The 20,676-nt window shown below is 39.9% G+C and overlaps 1 protein-coding gene across 1 annotated transcript in view; it reads right to left on the bottom strand.

Moving 5' to 3' along the window:
• Positions 1-20,676, bottom strand: part of LOC148538576 (sodium- and chloride-dependent neutral and basic amino acid transporter B(0+)-like) — a 74,607-nt gene that overhangs the window by 9,643 nt on the left and 44,288 nt on the right. Inside the window, exons 6-11 of the mRNA XM_088452590.1 lie at positions 17,690-17,822; positions 14,179-14,319; positions 11,953-12,181; positions 10,668-10,793; positions 8,694-8,812; positions 5,997-6,096 (exon numbers count right to left, since the gene is read on the bottom strand). Of these exons, the coding sequence (XP_088308716.1) occupies positions 5,997-6,096; positions 8,694-8,812; positions 10,668-10,793; positions 11,953-12,181; positions 14,179-14,319; positions 17,690-17,822 (848 nt within the window). The remainder of the gene's footprint in view (positions 1-5,996; positions 6,097-8,693; positions 8,813-10,667; positions 10,794-11,952; positions 12,182-14,178; positions 14,320-17,689; positions 17,823-20,676) is intronic.

The following is a 20,676-nucleotide window of genomic DNA, read 5'->3' as shown; positions in this document are numbered from 1 at the left end:
TAACCATATGAGATATTGTGAACAAGCGGAACAGAGCAGCGAATGTAACATTTCAGACTTAAGGTTTAAGTATTACGTTGTGTCCCTCCTGGTGAATTCTTTTTTTTTCATCCCAGGAGGGGACCAGGAAGCGTGCTTTCCAAAATTAAATAAACAATTGACTTAAATAATCCTTTGCAAACCTTCTGTTCTGTAACAGAATTTCCAAACCTGTACAGGGACATTGAAAAAAAACAGAGTTAGTTAGTGGCCTTCAAAATGCCATTGTTCCCAATGTCCACTTCTTAGATATGTGAATGTTAGAATGTAGAAGGCCAAAAATTGGGTGGACCACAGATGGCTGATTGATCAACCATGGCGACTGTATTAGTGTCATAAGGAAGAGGAGGCTGCAAACTGGGTGTCATGTTATGAGTTGGCCATATGGGGTATGTTGCTGTTAAGGGATCAGGCTAGTTACCATCAGTGGACACATTATTAAAGTTGTTGTTATTTTGGGTTGCCATCTTCTGAAGGGTGTTTACCAACAGACAGAGACTACCTACCTATCAGCTCAGGCATAGACACTTCCTGAGGAACAGAGCTCTGTTCTCTGGAGGGATGCCAAATAGGTGGGAGCCCCTGTTCCAACATCTAAAGCTCTTATCTCTCCACATCATCTATTATAGAAGAAAAAAAATGTCATCGGGGACATCTAGCTCCTCTTTCTGTACCCTGCTCACCCTTTTTGGACAGGAAGTCCAGGATGGATGGTTTGGAAGAAGAAGGCCTAGCAACAGATGGGGATGGTCATTATCAAGACCTGGTCCCCCCAGTGGGTGTAGTCTGGGAGTTATTAGTTGGCATGCAGGCAGCGGAATAACAAAGACCTCCATGTTGTCTGTGCTTACTATTCCGTATTTCAGTTTGCGATTCAGGTAGGAATAAAGTCAGCTACAGAACACAGTGACAGAATCACTGGATGTCTTAGTACATTAAGGCCAAATACGATCCATGAAATCCCAGACAGATTCCGGACAGATGAATCCTTTGCTTGTAATCATTTTTGGTAATTCCTGGCAAAGGTGGATGTTATAGCCAGACACTTTGAAGGCTGTAACTTTAAACTGCTTTATAGAAAATATGTGAATGAAACCTTTCCACACTGCAGAACATGATGGAGAAATCCCTTGAAGTTCAGCACCTAGAGCATCTTTTTTCATGTTCTCTGAGGCCTCTCCTGACTTTTGTTTACGTTTTTGAATAGAACAGTTTTAGGTTTAGGATGTCTATAGGTTTGTAAATAAATATAGGCTTTAGTTTTTTAGGACATATAACTTTATAAGCTGTTAGGATAACATTTCTGCTATGTTTAAGATTTAAAAAAAAAAGCTTTTTGTAACCCAATAACTTGAAAAAAAAGTTTTCATTACAATATTCATGCAGCCCCTTGACAGACAGCACCCCTGCGCAGCTACGCCGATGACAGGTGTGGCTGACATGCACACGATAAAAATTGTTTATTTATTATTTTGGGCAGCAGCCCCTCGACAGATAGGAGCACAGCACACCTGCATACCTACGCCAATGACAGTGACAGCCAGGTGTGGCTGACATGCACACAATTTTTTTTTTACAAAAAAAGACAATATATATATTTTTTTTTTCAGCTCCAGAAGCACAGATTAATCATGACTGGAGTCGGGCAGCACTAGGTTGCAAGTTGCGTTGCTGGCTGGATACATGTACACACACAGACAGTTAAAGATAAAAAAAAAAGACAATTGATTTAAAAAAATGTTATGCTCCAGAACTTGGGCCCAGAGCACAGATTGATCACGACTGGAGTCGGGCAGCACTAGCTTACGTTGCCGACTTGCTAGAACTTGTGCAGCTAAGCCTAACACGCACAGACACACAGGCAATTATTAGAAAAAAAGACAATTGACTTTAATTTTTTTTATGCTTCAGAACTTGGGCCCAGAGCACAGATTGATCACGACTGGAGTTGGGCAGCACTAGCTTACGTTGCCGACTTGCTAGAACTTGTGCAGTTAAGCCTAACACGCACAGACACACAGGCAATTATTAGAAAAAAAGACAATTGACTTTAATTTTTTTTATGCTTCAGAACTTGGGCCCAGAGCACAGATTGATCATGACTGGAGTTGGGCAGCACTAGCTTGCAACTTGCGTTGCTGGCTGGATCTTGTGCGGTACTGCTGTTAAGCCTAACATGCACGCACACACACACACACATAAAAATATAAAAGACACTTTGATTGATTTTTTTTTTTACTATATATATATATACATATATATATATATTTTTTTTTTTTGAGTCCACAACTTGGGCCCAGATGGACACAGCACCAGCCCAGAAGTATCTACAGTTCTGAATCTGCACCAGCCCAGATGGACACAGCAGACATGAAAAACACCAGCACAGGACACAGCAGACAGCACAGACAGCCCAGATGGTCAGCAACAGCCCAGATGGACACAGACAGCACAGTGACAGCTGTCACAGGCACCAGACCAGAATGGATCAGCAGTCACCAGCACAGGACACAACAGACAGCACAGCACCTCTCCCAGCCCTACACTACCCACCCTCCCTGTTCAGTCTCCACAGCCGGAGTGAAATGGTGTCCGTCGCATGGTCCCTTATATACTACATTGATCATAGAGACGAAAGCTCGCGAACAGCGAGATTTCAGACTCTATCGTTTTGCCTCGGTTTTGAGATCCGAGTCAGCGGGAAATTCCGAGCCTACTTGAATCCGACTCGGTTCTGCTAAATTCAAGTGGGTTCGGATCTCTGGAAACTGAACCCGCTCATCTCTAATATAAATATATATATATATGTATATATATATATATTGTGATAGGATCACTGGTAAAGTGGTCTGTGGCAGGTACATTTGTCCCAGATTCCTGTCTTTTGTGTTTTAAACCCCCAGGAGAAAGTCTGCAGTATAGCAGGCTTGAGTTTCGGTTTTTTGAAAAGCCGGTTTGGGACCTGGGGGTTGTGGGTGAGAGGAGAGGGAGGGCTCCACCCACGGCCACTCCAGGTTTTGGTTCTCTTAGCCTGGTAACAGGCTTGATTGGGTTCCCACCTGAGAGTAGCCAATATAAGCCTAGTGTGTTGAGGGCTGATTGTCTCACCTGGGAGAGCAGACAGGGAGTTTGCTCAGAGACACTTGGAAAACCTATCTGTGAGTACTGTGCTGTGCTTTGTTGCTGGCGAGGGCATTAGGCCCTGCCAGGTTCTGGTAGTGAGGGAACTACCCGTGAAGTTAGTGCCCCGACAGGGCTAGGATTTACGTTTATGTTTTCTTTGTGTTATTTCTGACATTGTACAATAAAGACTGGCGCCGACCAGCTTGTACTCGCATCCAGACTGGTGTGCTGCTTCCCTGCTGCTGTGTGTGTGTGTAAGGAAGGAGTCCTCTACCCAGGAGAGGGACCCCCTAACCTAACTGTGTCACAATATATATATATATATATATATATATACACATATACAGTTCAAGAGGTCCGGCACTCCAAAAAACGATACATATCCTGCAGGGGTGCCCGTACAAAAAGGATTGAATATGCAGCTAAGGTGCAGCACTCCCTTATAAAAAACCACACAGACCACCAGGGAAATAAAGGAACGTTTCAGTACTTTAAGTACTATCTTCAGCCATATAACAATTACAATAACAGCTTACCTTAAATACATCCCCCACCCAATGTGCATAAAGTGTGGCAATCAGGCCATGCTGGACTAAAAGTGGTGATTGCTGATGACATCAGCAAAGACCGTGTCATCAGTAAGAGACACAAATATCACCATAGTAACAAATACACAAATAGGAAATATACAAAAATGACACTGCTAGCATAAAGATAACAATACAGGTAATGAATACACAGGCAAAACCATGCAATATCCAATACTCATCACAATAATATGTACATTTTTAGAACAGAACATGGGTGCATTAAAATAATTCACCTAATATTAGACTCAAACACATAGCAGTAGCCATGACAACCAGAAATGCTATGGATATATATAAAGGGTAACAGACATGCATATCAACAACAGGATAATGTTAATGATTCATATCAAAAACAGGACAATGTTAATGATTTGTTCAATCCACGAGGCGCGACCACATCTAAACGATGGATCCACCGTGCCTCACATTGTAATAATAAACGATTCCTGTCACCCTGTGATTCCATTTTTTGTTTTTAGGTTTTTGTGTCAGTTATTGTTACACCGTGGACATTTGGTGCACATGTTTTTTACACATTGGTTCTTATCAAGATTATACTGCTGATGTTAGACAAATTGTAGATCTATGCTGGCTGGATTAATTCCTTTCACTTTGTGGTATATTTTTTCTCTATACTTGGTGTATCTGGATTCTTGTTTATCATGGCTGAAAAGCATGAACAGGGACTATCATTTAATCTGATGTTATTTGCTGTTGGTGATATCTTCAGTTATTCTGAATCAGATGCGGATGCTATTTTGGAGAAGGAATGCATTTCTGAACAAACTGAATCTTTATCTACTGATGCTTTATTTAGAGAACCTTTTAAAATAAAAGAAAAAGGAAGTAGATTTTCAACTCCATAGCATCTCATTGAGCGATTATTATCGATCTAAAATGATTCCCCGTGGTTTCAGAATGAGGAACTGCCTGTGTATTCATTACCTGTATTGTTATCTTTATGCTAGCAGTGTCATTTTTGTATATTTCCTATTTGTGTATTTGTTACTATGGTGATATTTGTGTCTCTTACTGATGACACGGTCTTTGCTGATGTCATCAGCAATCGCCACTTTTAGTCCAGCATGGCCTGATTGCTACACTTTATTCACATTGGGTGGGGGATGTATTATTTAAGGTAAGCTGTTATTGTAATTGTTATATGGCTGAAGATAGTACTTAAAGTACTGAAACGTTCCTTTATTTCCCTGGTGGTCTGTGTGGTTTTTTATAAGGGAGTGCTGCACCTTAGCTGCATATATATATATATATATATATATATATACATATATATAAATAACTTTTATTGATAGGGCCCCCACAGAACTTAATCCGGCCCTGCATTTGACTAAATATGAATAGAGGGAAAGGATATGTCAGTGATAATGGATACTAGCCTAAAATCAGGTATTATCTGTGGTATCTCCTGTGTGGTTAGTCTTTAGTAAATTGCACGTATACTTAAATCAAGCGTAAACTGCTGTTTTACATATGATTTAAGTGGCAGGATAAGCTTGAAAAAATTTTGAAGGTTAGAAGACCACCCCATGCGGCCCCTGAAGAGTCATAGTTGTGCAATATTAAGGTTTCAGTACATACATTTGCTTATCTACAGCATCTACTATAACACACAAAGATTTAAATTCATGTTCATGCTTTGTTTTATTTTGGCAGTCACTTTATTATGTTGTTTATTATTTTATCTATGGTTGTGTGGAATTGGTTACATACAGAGACTGTTGTCTCAGGATACCACCGATGTTAATCATTGTGTTTTGTTTTATCACTTTCAAAATGCAATACACATTAGTTACAGTATATTGGTCAGGGCCGTAGCAGGGTGGTGTCCGTCCTGTGCCAGTTTCGCTCCCTGAACCTGTGACATCATGGTGTCCCCTTATGGGGACTTGACTGCTGGGACCCGGATCAAGAGGAGTGCCCGGAGCAAGGATACTCTGGGCACCCATAATGGCTACAATTCAAATGCAGGTGCCATGAAGTAACGATGGTCCTGCCTCCTAAGCTCTGTACCCTGGGCGTTGGCACCACTCGCTCACTCCTAGTTACGACCCTGTTATTGGTAACTGCTCTGGCCAGACAGTTATAGACAAGCTTATCCTCATTGTATCACAGCATCACTAATAATTGCTAGCCCAGTGTCTGGACTACTTCTATATTTGCAGAGATCAGAAATTGTTGACTTAAATTACCTGTAGGTATGATTATCACTTAATAGGTCCTTACCATATATCCAGATCACTGCCACTAACTCCAAAACAGCAACGAACAGTAGAGCCCATCCCCCGCAAAACGAGTCAATGAGATTTACCCAATATATTCCTGCCTGCAGATGGGGACAAAGACTTCAGTGTTTATATTGTATTACAGAACACAGCATCAGTCTTGCTTAATAAAATAAAGTTAGCTGCTCACAGCACAGAGTAGGGACTTACATATTCTCTTTCAGTGGTCTACCTTGCACTAGACATTAGACAAAGCTACCTCTCTGATTGCTATAGGTCAAGGGGTATATCCTAATTTCAGAACCCAAGTAGGTTAGCAGAGTCTGTTTTTGTGGTCCTCCAAAATAATATGCAAAATATTATTCTAGAAATGCATCACATGGGCTCCCAAAACAATGATACATGGGAAACGATGTTACAACTAAAAAAATGTGGAGCTTCCATAGTCTATAGCAGTATAGCAGTGGTTCCTTCCTAAACTGTGTGCCGTGGCACCCTGGTGTGCCTCGGGACACTTGCAGGGGTGCCTCAGTTTAATGGTCCAGCACCAAATCAAATAATTTATGGTCAATGTAATGTAAATATGTGAACAAACAGAAGCACAAACCTGTCCACCACCACATAACTGACCCTAAGAATGACAGGATTTACTACTTTACTACATTTTCTTCTGAATTTTTTAATAACAAACTTTTGGCATAGGGGTACTGTGAAAACAATGCTGATGCTCTAGGCCACCGTGATTCAAAAATGTTAATAAATGTGTAGTACAACAAGCATGAAGGTGCTTATCTTTGGTAAAACAACACATTTACTGTAAGTCTGTAGACTGTTTTTAGGAGACGCCTCAGGATTGTTTGGGAACCTTAGGTTGGAAATTCCTGCACAGTAATATTTCTCAAAGAAGGAGTGTGCAACTAATAATCACTACTCTGTCTTTTAAAATGATTTACTAATGAAAACAGGCGAACGAAAGTTGGGTAGGGCAAGTCAAAAGTACATATAAAGGGTAGGAAATAGCTAGTAGAGCTCAGGCCTCCGGTATCTCAGTACGCACAGTCATTCCGCGTGAGGAAACAGATCCCTGCCTATGGCTGGCTGCAGGAGCTGATCCTGTCAGAAAATTATCTATTCTCTAGGATTTTATGTGAACTCAAACCATATTACTTAAAGACCGTCCCATCCTTAAAGGCCCAGACATACAGAAAAGGCAGAGAAGGCAGAGATAATAAGACAGAACAGAGAATTGGAGTCTTAATAATTGTTACATGATTGTGGCCCTGCAGTGGGGTCCTGTAATAGGCCATCGAAGAGAGAATAACAGAGGCCTAGATCAGACTGACCAATTATGGGCCTTAATAACGATATCGTTCAACCAATCACAGTATCGGCCAGTGTGTATGCGGTAAACGACCAACGATGCGCGCTCCCGCTGGTTGTTTACGATATCCCCAGTCGGCTGTACATGCAGCCCAATCTGGGATATTGTGAGCGATGCCATGCTGCTGAATGCAGCATGGCCCCGCTCCTCCCCCCGCCGTCATCCGTCGCTGGTCGGCATCGGCAAGTGTGTATACACTTGCACCCCCACCAGGACCGTCGTTGACGATATCGCCGCATACACACATCATCTAGTGTGTATGAGGCTTTATTCAGCATTGCAAGCGATTAAAAGTAAGCTGCACATGCGTCTAAGGCCTGTATTCATTTAGAAGCAAAAAGCCGAGATCTGCAAAAAAGTATCGCAAATTGCGACTTTTCGCCTGTTGGAAACTTATCTCCGTATTCAATTCCATCGTTTTTCGCATACGAGTAAGTCAATGCAATGTAATAGGTGAAAAAGTTTTGCCTGTGAATAGCAGGTGGAAAAAATGCAGAATTGCAGTTTTGGGGTGCAAAGGTGCACAAACCACTCAAAACCCTTGGGACAGCCCCCCAAAGGCTTACTGCATTAAAAAAAACTTAAAACGAAGTGAGGAACACCCCAAAAAATGCCATTCAAAAAGGGGGCAAAAAAGTACATAGACTTTTGGGGGGTCTGCAAGTATGGGGAAGGTGTTTTTTTGATTGCAGGTGTTTGCTGAAGGTGCATTTTTAGCGTCACTTCAAACTTCACTTTAGCGATTTTAAACCATGCTTGCATTCATTTTCAAGTACCCAAAATTAGACAGGACTACTTAATTTCTCCCAAAAAAACTGCTGAATGCTATTTTTCACCACTTGGGCAAAGTTGCTAAATAGAGACAATAGAAAGCACTTAAGTACCCCAAATAGCTCCAGGGGGGCTAATCGAGGACATCTATACTGATCTATACTGACATCACCAGTGATGTCAGTAATGAACTTCCTGCTCTATTAGAGCAGGAAGTTGACTGGGGCTTGCGTTGGACAAGACCCAACCACAAGGGTCTCGTCGCAAGCCCGATGGTCGCGATAATCGCGACTATCGCCAGGCCACCCGCTAAAGCTGTGGGTGGTCACCCACAGCTTAGCAAGCGGCATGGAGGCCGGGGAAAAAAAAAAACAGCCCGTCCTGATTCAGAGCGAGTGCTCACATATAGCGAGCGCCTCTGAATCAGGCCTTAGTCATTTTTGGACCTTTAGTACCAAATCTTAACACTGCTGCAAAAATATTATTAAATATCAATACATATAGCGACACTTAAAAGAAAATTATATATATATGTATGTATCATACCTGAGTAACACATGGTAGTCCAAGTAAAAATAACACAGCACATATGGCGGCTGTAAGGGGAATCCTCATTTTTTTCATTAATTTTGGAAACACATCTTGTATTGTTGTAGTGAGAGTCTCTGTCAAATACAATATATACATGTGAGTCACAGCGCATAAAACTTGAGACGTACCTTACACATAACCTATTGTTAAGCATTTAAGACTATTAGTAATTGCCAAAAGGAGACAGATTTCCTTGGGGGAGATATTTATAAAAGTGCTCCCTGTACTGTATTTAGGGCCTGATTGAGAGTCACAGATGTAGCCACGTTCATACATCCCGCGATGCGAGCGCATCGTGGCATGGATGGCGCGACTAGTGTGCCCTTGTCTAGGGCACGTGCACGCCATAGACTTTAATGGGGAGAACGCTGGCCGCGCCTAGTCGCGGCTCGGCCAGAGGTCCGCTATGCTGTGATGCGTGACATTGTGCACGCACATTGCGTTGACGATGAGAGCGGTTACAGCTGTATATGCTATGCTGAATTTTTGCTACTGCGCATGTGTCTAGGAACACAGGGTGCATTTGGAGGAGACAACAGGTTGTGTCGGCTAAAAATGTAGGCGTGTCTGGACCGTTTTGGGGGCGTATCACATCCTGCGATCCCGTATGCAGAAAACATGGCTCCAATGTCTCAGTTATGGCGGCCATTCTGAGTTATCGTAGACTCACTCAGAAAGTCGATGTATGTATGTGTACGCAGTTGAGGACAGCTGCGATGGCTCAGGTGGGCATCTCAGTACAAGTCCCGGCCACAGATGCATTAGCATATGCCACAGCTGGGAGCATTACAGTACAGCTCTAATCAGGCCCTTAGTTCATTGCCACCATTATCCATATACATTAGACTTTATTTGTAAGGCTCCAAAAATGTCTACAGCCCTTTCCCTCATGCCACTGTTCTACAGAAATGACGCTACTCAACGCATTTGTTATACATGACTTATTTTTACTTAGTTTATTTATTTATTTTTTTTTTCTTTTCATTGGGGACATTGGATGAATTTTGGTCTCTCATCATGCCACTAGCTGCCATGGTTAGCATGCCAGCTACTGATAGATTTAAGTCACATTTGATCTAGTGGAATCGGTATGATATCCCGGCTGCCGCATGGCCGGGAGTTCGGTCATTTATCCCACGCTGGGATAAAGCAGTCAGGAAGCCAGCTGTCGGGAATCCGGCAGCCGGCTTCCCGATTGTATACCGATCTAGCAGTGTTTGGATGCCTGCAAGGCATGACTTTAGTCTAATATTATATGATACACTAAGCCACACATTAGCTGTGCATTCCACCTTTGCCATTGGTGTATGGTGGAACCAGTATGATCTGTTCAGCAGAAACAGTGAACCTGCATTGTCACTAATAGACTAGTACCAAAGGTATGGTGCATAAAGCTATAAAAATTACAGTATTGTTCCATTGTGATGCATTGGTGCAGAACAACAGAAATTACTAATGCTGTAACAAACACTACAAAAACTACAAGAACAATACCTATTGCAGCTACATAACATAAAAACAGCAACTATGACAACAAATCAAGTGCAACTACAGCTACAGTGCTACAGTATAACAATTGTAACATGCATTTAGGCTACTTACCTACTAGTGGTTGTGTGAAACTGCATGTCAAGCACGGTCATATCTTGTATGCAGTGATAACCAGCATTTGTACTTTTGTTGTTTTGGTTGTGTTGGAATAAATGCATTGAACCCAATGCATTCACTTGCTGTAAATGCATGAAGATAGAGCATACAAAAAATGCAGCTGTGCCACCACTTCTCCCGGAAAGGGCAAATGCACATGGTTATGGGGTGATTGGAACCATCAGGCTCCATTCTCATATCATGATTTTTGAGCCAGTGGCTAAGGGGCCAAAGACTGATAAAACAAATTGTTACCGAATGGGCTAGTTCTATGCAGCTTACCTATTAATGCGAATTGTGAGTCAAGTCCTAAGGCCAGCAGCATGCAGAAGAATAGGATAGACCAGAGCGGAGATACTGGCAGTTTTGCCAGGGCATCAGGATAGGCAATAAATGCCAGTCCAAATCCTGCAAAAGAAGGCTGCATTGTTATCAAATGGCAGGATTTAGTGAACAGGGACAATATGTAACATTATTATTATTCCAATGTAGAATATTAAATTGCATGAGGTTGAATAGCAGTTGCATACACTTATACAGTCATAGAATATATTATCCAAATAGGTTACAGTAAGTGATGCATCACCCCCAGTGATGTGTGGTCAGGTGAGGCAGGTCATACTTAGGTATACTCCATAGTTTTAATTATAAGAAAAATTGAAAGAAAATATTTTATTATTCTTTGTATTATTCTAATCATTTTTATAGTCAAAACTCTGGAGTCAAATGTATATGGCAGTTGAGGCACTGCCTCCCCTGTCTACCTTTTCCGTACATCCCTGATCAAAACACACCAAATTTCCTGCACTATATACTGCTGCACCTTTGTATAACCCCCACATGAACCCTCGGGTTCATATATGTACCTGTAAATGTGGCTCTGATACAAGCCAATGCCTCCCCAGCCATTTACCTCACTGCACGTCACTGATCACCCGATATCAGTGACGTGTGGTGAAGTAAATGGCTGGGGAGGCACTGGCTTGTATCAGAGACAGATTTACAGATACTTATATGAACCCGAGGACTCATGTGGGCATTATACAAGGGTGCAGCAGTATATAGTGCTGGAAATTTGGTGTGTTTTGATCAGGGATATGGGGAAAAGGTAGTCAGGGGAGGCAGTGCCTCACCTGTCCCATACTTTTTACTCCAGAGTTTTGACTATAAAAAATTATTAGAATAATACAAAGAAGATATTTATATTTTCTTTACATTTTTCTTATAATTGTTGTAGTCAAAACTATGGAGTATACCTAAGTATGACAAGAAAGGCTCTGTCTCACCTGACCGCACATCACTGGTCCATATTGGTGAAATGTAATAGAGTATGGTTCTATGAAGGTTCAGAATTTCCTGCAAGACCAACCTGGTTTCTCCTTTAAAAATATCACCGCTTTAAATCTTGCAGCAAAATCACAAAAAATTTTTATAAACTCATACCCTTTTACATTCCTCCCTTAGTCTCTACTGTCACCATTTTTGTATTATTAAGTTGACATTATATTTTAGCGCTTCATGCAGTTTTACTAATCTAAAGATGACAGTCTATGAATACATGTGTTACCTTCATCCACCACATCGGAAACCTTTTTCCCTGACACAAAGGCCATGTGTCCAAGGATGGAGAAGATGGCAAATCCTGCAATGATGCTGGTCAAGAAATTTACAATGGAGACTGCAATGGAGTCCCAGTAACAATTGTTCTGGAACTTATTGTACGATGAGAGAGCAATCAGTCCTCCCCAGGCTGTGCTAAGGGAATAAAATATTTGGGTAGCAGCATCTCTCCAGACCTAGAAATGAAGTCACAAGAACATCATTGATACTAATAAAATTAACATTTACAGGGCTGACAATTAAATTGTATGACTGCTAGATTTCTTATTTGATTTATCTACCTACTATGAAGATAATACATGAAGAACCACAAAACTTAAAAACAGAAATGAAGCAGCACATCACTGGGCCCGTAGCAAAATGAAGAATGGGGCCTCGGAGGAGGGGGAGTAACCCACGTGTGCAGCTCTCACATCTAGGCCCCATAGCAGCTGCTTCCACTGTAGTTCTGCCCTTTATAGAATTTGTATTTTATGCTCAGTGGTCATTTAATAGGATGTAACACATTTTAACCCAATGCAAAGTGGTAGACCAATATATTGGTCTGTACAGTATGCAATATGAAATAAAGACGTGCGGTTCAGTCCTCCAGAAATCCTAATCCACCCAAATTTCGTGAATCGCGGTTCTAATCTCCTGAGAAGATTCATCATTCAGATCATTCCGAGTTGCACATCTGATCTTCCAGCGGTTCAGAATTCAGGTTTTAAATCCAAATTTCAGGTTAATTGCAAAAATTAGATGATTTTAGCTGTTTTTTAAAAGCATTTTATCATTTTTTAAAAAACAAAATCCAGATCCAAAACCAAAACCCGAAGATGAATCCAGATCCCAAAATCCAAATACAGGGGTCAGCGCGCATCTCTAGTATGAAGGTGTACCCACAAAGGTCTATAGGACTATTATTGTTAGCCATAGTATTTTTTTTACAGAAGAAAATGTATTTACTAGAGTTACAGATGCAAGGCACAAGTTATATCACCACAGAATACAATACTTTCATATAATAGCATTGCTTCCATCCCACATCAGAGAAATGCTCTTACATATACTATTAAGAAAGCTGAAATAAGAACTAGGTCAACCTGAAGGACAAACATTTATTTAATAAATTCTGATATATGGTTAATGATAAAAGTAGACATGGAACAATCATATAAAGGGGGGTAAGTGAGACCACAAAAGGATGCAGAATCGTGGAAAACCAGCCTGAGGAATGGGCTCAATTAAGTTTGGATAAAGACAAGTAGAATACATTAAGGGAGACACTGGCTAGGGTGTTTAATAGGGCCCATACATCTGCAATTAATAGGGGCAATTCCTCTTTCTGCAGATGACTGGGTTGGGGAATCGTGAAAATCATAAATGTTGGACAATTCCGATTCACATATTCTGACCCAAAAATTATCTGAATCGGAGAATCAGGGATTTTTTACATGTTGTATTTTTCTGATCCCCTGAGAAATCACCCATCATCAGAATGCGCTGATCGGGGGTTTGACATAGGTGAATCACCCGGCAGATATATGACGTAACCAACTACAAAAATTCTATGAGCAATAGTGTTCATCTGCTTTGTGTATATTCGGTATGTGACTTATGATTTGCAGAGTGTTTTAGTTTAGTAAATGAAAAACATGTACAGGAAATAGCTCCTGGTTCTGCCTGGTACATTTAGATACAGGTTGAGTCTCCCATATCCAAATATTCCGAAATACGGAATATTCCGAAATATGGAATATTTTTAGCATGACCGAGATAGTGAAACTTTTGATTTTTGATGGTTCAATGTACACAAACTTTATTAAGGCACACAATTATTAAAAATAAAGTATAAAATGACCTATAGGCTGTGTGTATAAGGTATATATGAAACATAAATGAATTTCATGTATATACACAAACTTTGTTTGAGCCACAAAATTATTGAAAATATTGTATAAAAGTACCTTCAGGCTGTGTGTATAAGGTGTATATGATTCATAAATGCATTCTGTGTTTAGATTTGGGCCCTATTCCTAAGACATTTCAATATGGTATACAAATATTCCAAAATACGGAATATTCCGATATCCAAAATACCCTTGGTCCCAAGCATTTTGGATATGGGAGACTCAACCTGTATAACCAACAAATCAATTAATTTGGTGTCACATTGCAATGAAATACTCACTTCTCCATTGCTGAGCTTTGTAATGTCTGATTGTTGTCCAATATAATATTCAATGCCATCTTTTGCTCCTTCCAATGTAGCTCCTCTGATAAGAAGGATAATTAGGACAGCATACGGGAACAACGCTGTGAAATATACCACCTAGAGAAGGAAATATGTATCAACGTTCTTACATTACAGTAAATCTCATTATTACCTATCCTTTCCTTTTGTTGTGTTATGGTGCAAATGCACATTGTAAATCTGATGCTGTGATAAGGCAGTTATAGATTGTGGAAGATACCAGAAGTAGATAAGAAAAGTAATTATAATTATGTTATTCAGGCAAATCACCCAGATTGTTTCTGAAATGGTCACTACAGTATTTTATCTAATGAAAAACCAGTATTAAAGCAACATAGAGGACACTGTATTCTCCAGTACCCAGTAGGGGGATATGTATCAAATCTTGGAGAGAGATAAAGTGGAGAGAGAGAAAGTACCAACCAAACAGCTTATGTCATTTTTCAAACACAGCCTGTAACATGACAGTTAGAAGCTGATTGGTTGGTACGTTCTCTCTCGCCACTTTATCGCTCTCCAACGTTTGATACATCTCCCCCTTATATTTTATTAATTAATTTCTTCTTCTTATAGTTTATGAAATTAGCATAATAGTGTTAAATTTTTCTGAATGGAGCGTAATCTTTGTTTCATGATGAAAATATATGTGATGTCTATAATGCAAACACCGTAGGAATATTTAGAACTGTTGGAGCCATTTCTTACAGCCGCATATTCCCATAACTACGTTTTAAGCATGATCCTTATTGCATTGCTATTATCCCTATAACTTATGCTTTATGTTTGTACTGTATGTTTTATATCTCATGCTCTTGTCCAGTAATCTGAGAACAAAAGGGTTTTGTATTCCAATTTCATGCAACTGTGTATTGCAACAATTTATTTAGCATTGTCATAGCATATAAGAATGATTATGTTCATTTGGAAATGTTGGCAATTGTTTAATAATAAGTGATAGCATTAAAAGTGAATTATGTGTTTGTAATAAAATTCATCTATATATATATATATATTTATTGGAATATTAAGTATCCGCTGAATATATGTATGGGGGACCGCATCGGATATCGCAGATGAACATCACTAGGGCATGCTTCTATTGAAGCCCCTGACCCTGGATGCGATTTTTCATCCATAACAGTGATCCTTAATTTCTTATTGCCGTGATAATCGTTGATAAGAAATTATAATTATCAGGATCAAGTCCCAATAATTAATCCCTATGTGTCCCTATGTGACAGTGTCCAGATTGTTACTCCTACTCTTATCTATTACCACAGTATATGGTGGCACCATTTGCAGCAATTAGGCTGCATTTACAGGAGCACATAAAAAAGTAAATGTGTATATTGTAAACTATAGGAGGCAATTCAATTTGCTGCAGTAATTTGCCATGTGCTAATTGATCCCCTGGGGCTATTCAATTAGCCCTGAAGGCAGCCCGCAGGCTGCATATAACAGGGATTTTTTGGAGGATCTGATCAGACACAAAACGAAATCCCCATTAAATAGACTGTTAACAGGTGAAGAGACCCCGTTAACGCATACAGTAGGTCTGTGAACTTATCACAGATTCTATGTGTTAATTAATGCTTGTCATCTTGTGATAATGCCTGTTAATACGTTAATTTAATGGGCTGTAAAAAGGGCTTGGGTGAAAAAAGGGTCTGGAATTGAATTGCTCCAGGTGTTAAACCCCAAGGCTACCACCCTTCTTCACCCCTGTTACATTAATGGGGCTAATTGAATTTGGCCCATAGCGTTGCCCAAAGACAGTCAGGAATTTTTATGAAATGGAGAAAATGTGGATCAATGCCGCTAGTTAACTGAGGATGTTTGTATTTTGTGTGCACTCATTCCTGTGCCTAATATGCACTAAGATAAGGAACTCCCCTGATCGGCCCTACTCCTCCCTTTAGACAGAGCATCCTCTAGCACCCATGCATATGTTGCCAATTTGAACTACAAGAAAAGATGCATTTGTGCAAAAGTAGGGATAGGACATATATACAGTATTGTATGTCCTATCCCTACTTTATATGTATGACAATATATATGTATGACAAATGGGAAGCAAATTATCTTTGTCACTTTCTAGCAAGGGTGAGGTACTAGATACTGTAATGAAAGATATTGTTATCTTAACCACTAATATAATGTAAAATGATGAAGAATATCTTTCAGGCAAGTTTACATAGTTAAGCTCGTATACTTCAATGCGCTTAATTTAACAATTTCTTAAAATGTGGCAGCTCTCTTATATGATCCCAACCAGCAAAGACCTAAATAGACAAAATGACAAAGACAACAAAAGATAGTGCTGATAGTGTAGTATGTTATTAAAACTGAGAATAATTCCAAATAATATGTGTACTTTAAATACATTTCTTAATGGTTTTATATGATGTTTCTAAAGGTTAAATCTTCCTTTTAATCCCAGATAGAATGGAGGCAATTTCCTATTCAGAGATTGGTACAGGCCGAACAGCCGTAACTGGACGGCTGTGCTCACTGTGCCAGCTCCGCCCCAAAACATGTGCCTTATGATGTCATGCCTAGGGGCGGGGCCGCCAGTTCTAGAAAGTAGAACAATGCCCGATGCATCCTAAGGACTCTTCAGTCAGCTCCACAGACTGCAGCGTGCCTGGCCAAAGCATATTAAATTGGGTGCGAGGTTTAGCAAGGAAAAAACCTTGCGCCCAATTTTGGATTACTGCGAGGTTTAGCAAGGTAAAAACCTTGCCCCCAAATAAATATGCCCCATAGTGTAGTATATGGTAATATACTTAAATAAAGATACAACATTATAAACTCGTACATAAAATAAAAAATAATAACGCATGGCATAATTACCTTTTCTACACCAATATTAAGAGATAAAATTCAAAATTTGCCCTTAATTAAAAACTAAGAAAACTATAGAATAAATGCTTTTTTGTTTACATGTTGTTTTCTGGACCATAAAGTACTGGTACAGTCTATTCCACCAGCAATATTGTGGTATGCTTTACTAAAGTATTTTTGATTTTATGTGCATATTTATTAAATTACCATATACACTTACGGGTATATTTGCTAAAGTGCGGGTTTTTAGAAGTGGAGATGTTGCCCATAGCAACCAATCAGATTCTACTTATCATTTATCTAGTTCCTTCTAGAAGATAATAGCTAGAATCTGATAGGTTGCTATGGGCAACATCTCCACTTCTAAAAACCCGCACTTTAGTAAATATATCTCTATGAGTATATTTTGTGGTGCATTTGGTGTTGGGCTATAATTTCACAGATATACTGTATATGTATCACACCACTTATATACAGTACTGTACTAGTCTATAGCATAAAACTACATTAAGCCTTTTGGAAGGTGTAATTAAACCACAAAGTAAGTGGTGTCTGTTTCAGTATTAGAAACCTACAGCATATTATTGCAGTAATGCATATTTACCTTTCCAGAAGACTGTATTCCTTTCGCCAATGCAGCAACAGTTATAATCCATGCTAGCAGCAGACATAGGGCTAAGTGCCAAACTATCTGACCTGTCTCGTCTATGCCACTCGACCGCTTTAGAGCCACTTTACTGAAATAATGAAAACAAGTCAGTTGAAATCTAAATACATGCCCACATATATTGTATTCCCTATTGCATACTATAATGTTCATATTGATATTGAAGAATGATGTATTATTGTTTTACCTATTTTTTTCTCATGTATAAAACTCCAAATTTCCAATAGATTGTATAATTGCGAGCCAGGCCCTCCTACACCTTGGCCGCGATTCAATTCAGCATTATGCTGAATAGTCCCGGGAGGGAGCTCCCGGAGCTATGCAATTCAGCGCACTGTTAGGTCGGAGAATGCCAGTTCTCGTGCCTTAACCAGGGTGTTTAGTCACGGGAACTGGCATTCTCAGACTAAAGTGCTAGCCATGCAGCTGTTAGCGATGTGCTAAGCAATCAAATAGCCGCGCGGCCAGCACTTTTGTTGGATTTCTCCTCACATCCCCAGGAGGGTGCGAGAAGAAATCCTTTAGTCGGGCCAAACATTGCACTGAGTTATATAGCTCCGGGAGCTACCTCCCAGGGCTATTCATCATCACTCTGAATTAAATTGTGGCCATTGTCTGTCTGTTAGTACCCAGTCTTGTTTTATTACTGTGTTTGTTCCGATGTCTAATGTGCTGACAAGTCTATTTGCACTTTTAATGATACTGCTAATGCTGTACTTTAATTTAACTTCTCAAATTAATTGAAGCATTTCCGGGCATTTAGTATTGTAAATTGTATGGTAGACTGGGCCTAATACGTTGCTTGGTGTGGCATCTGAAATGATTCCCTTCTAGTTTCTGGCACAAAAACATTTATTTAAGAATATTATAAGTGACAGATATTGTCCCTGTAAGTTGCACCTGCCAGCTACATTGATGGAGGCTGCATTTTATTGAACACAAGAGAGAAGAAATTATCTGTTGCACTGAGGAACATTATTTGAATAATGATTTCCTAGGTATCACAAACTTATTGTAATTCTGTGTCCATTATTGTATGGGCAGTGCTACCACAGACAACATGTAGTACACTTTTGGAAGAAGAGAGAAAAAAAGAAGTCTGCATTTGGTACATAGAAAATAACGAGTACTGAAGTCATAGGATAGACTCCGAGTGTCGTGTAAGACCCCCTCTAGCCTGGAGCAGTGCAGCAACTGGATGTGGCATTGATTCCACAAGTGGACGAAAGACCTGTGGAGAGATGATGACCCATGTCATCTGGATACCTTCAAACAGCTTCCTGATATATGTAGGTGAAGGATTTTAGGTGTGAATGGACGTCTCCACCTTGTCCCATAAATGCTCAATTGGGTTCATGTTGGGTGATCGTGGTAGCCATGCCATTCACTGAAACTCTCCAGAATCATCTTCTATTGTTATGAAATAGTTAATATGTGTATTGTACCGCATCTATTGGTGCTAGTGTATGGTGTAGTTGAAATAATCTAAACTGCCCAAAGTTCCAATGAAATAGCTATTAATTAGAGTAGGTAATATTACAACAGTATAGTAGTTACAGTATTTGAATTTTACTTTGTTCAGGATACCATGTATATTTGTGCAGAAACCCATACATATTAGGTAGTCTCATAACTCCAAAGAAAATTCTTGTAAGAGTATTCGCTAGTCCATTGAAATAAGGAGGACTTTATATATAGAAGGCAGAGCTATACATTAGAGATGAGCAATGCGGTTCTTTTCCGGTTTATCCCCCACCAAATTAACGCAAGTTCGGATTTTTCATAATGGCTATCCAAAATACATGAGAGCCAGATAGCTAATAAGATAAAATTTTCCAGATCTAAGTGTAACCAAGTAAATCTGAATTGCTCATCTTAGGTCGGAGAATGCCAGTTCTCGTGCCTTAACCAGGGTGTTTAGTCACGGGAACTGGCATTCTCAGACTAAAGTGCTAGCCATGCAGCTGTTAGCGATGTGCTAAGCAATCAAATAGCCGCGCGGCCAGCACTTTTGTTGGATTTCTCCTCACATCCCCAGGAGGGTGCGAGAAGAAATCCTTTAGACGGGCCAAACATTGCACTGAGTTATATAGCTCCGGGAGCTACCTCCCAGGGCTATTCATCATCACTCTGAATTAAATTGTGGCCTTTGTCTGTCTGTTAGTACCCAGTCCTGTTTTATTACTGTGTTTGTTCCGGTGTCTAATGTGCTGACAAGTCTATTTGCACTTTTAATGATACTGCTAATGCTGTACTTTAATTTAACTTCTCAAATTAATTGAAGCATTTCCAGGCATTTAGTATTGTAAATTGTAAGACCCCCTCTAGCCTGGAGCAGTGCAGCAACTGGATGTGGCATTGATTCCACAAGTGGACGAAAGACCTGTGGAGAGATGATGACCCATGTCATCTGGATACCTTCAAACAGCTTCCTGATATATGTAGGTGAAGGATTTTAGGTGTGAATGGACGTCTCCACCTTGTCCCATAAATGCTCAATTGGGTTCATGTTGGGTGATCGTGGTAGCCATGCCATTCACTGAAACTCTCCAGAATCATCTTCTATTGTTATGAAATAGTTAATATGTGTATTGTACCGCATCTATTGGTGCTAGTGTATGGTGTAGTTGAAATAATCTAAACTGCCCAAAGTTCCAATGAAATAGCTATTAATTAGAGTAGGTAATATTACAACAGTATAGTAGTTACAGTATTTGAATTTTACTTTGTTCAGGATACCATGTATATTTGTGCAGAAACCCATACATATTAGGTAGTCTCATAACTCCAAAGAAAATTCTTGTAAGAGTATTCGCTAGTCCATTGAAATAAGGAGGACTTTATATATAGAAGGCAGAGCTATACATTAGAGATGAGCAATGCGGTTCTTTTCCGGTTTATCCCCCACCAAATTAACGCAAGTT

Source organism: Taudactylus pleione, unplaced genomic scaffold, assembly GCF_031769625.1.
Source record: "Taudactylus pleione unplaced genomic scaffold, aTauple2 ptg000039l, whole genome shotgun sequence".
Taxonomy (NCBI): Eukaryota; Metazoa; Chordata; class Amphibia; order Anura; family Myobatrachidae; genus Taudactylus; species Taudactylus pleione.
Note: the sequence above shows the minus strand (reverse complement) of the source record. Positions and strands in the feature narration are given on the sequence as shown.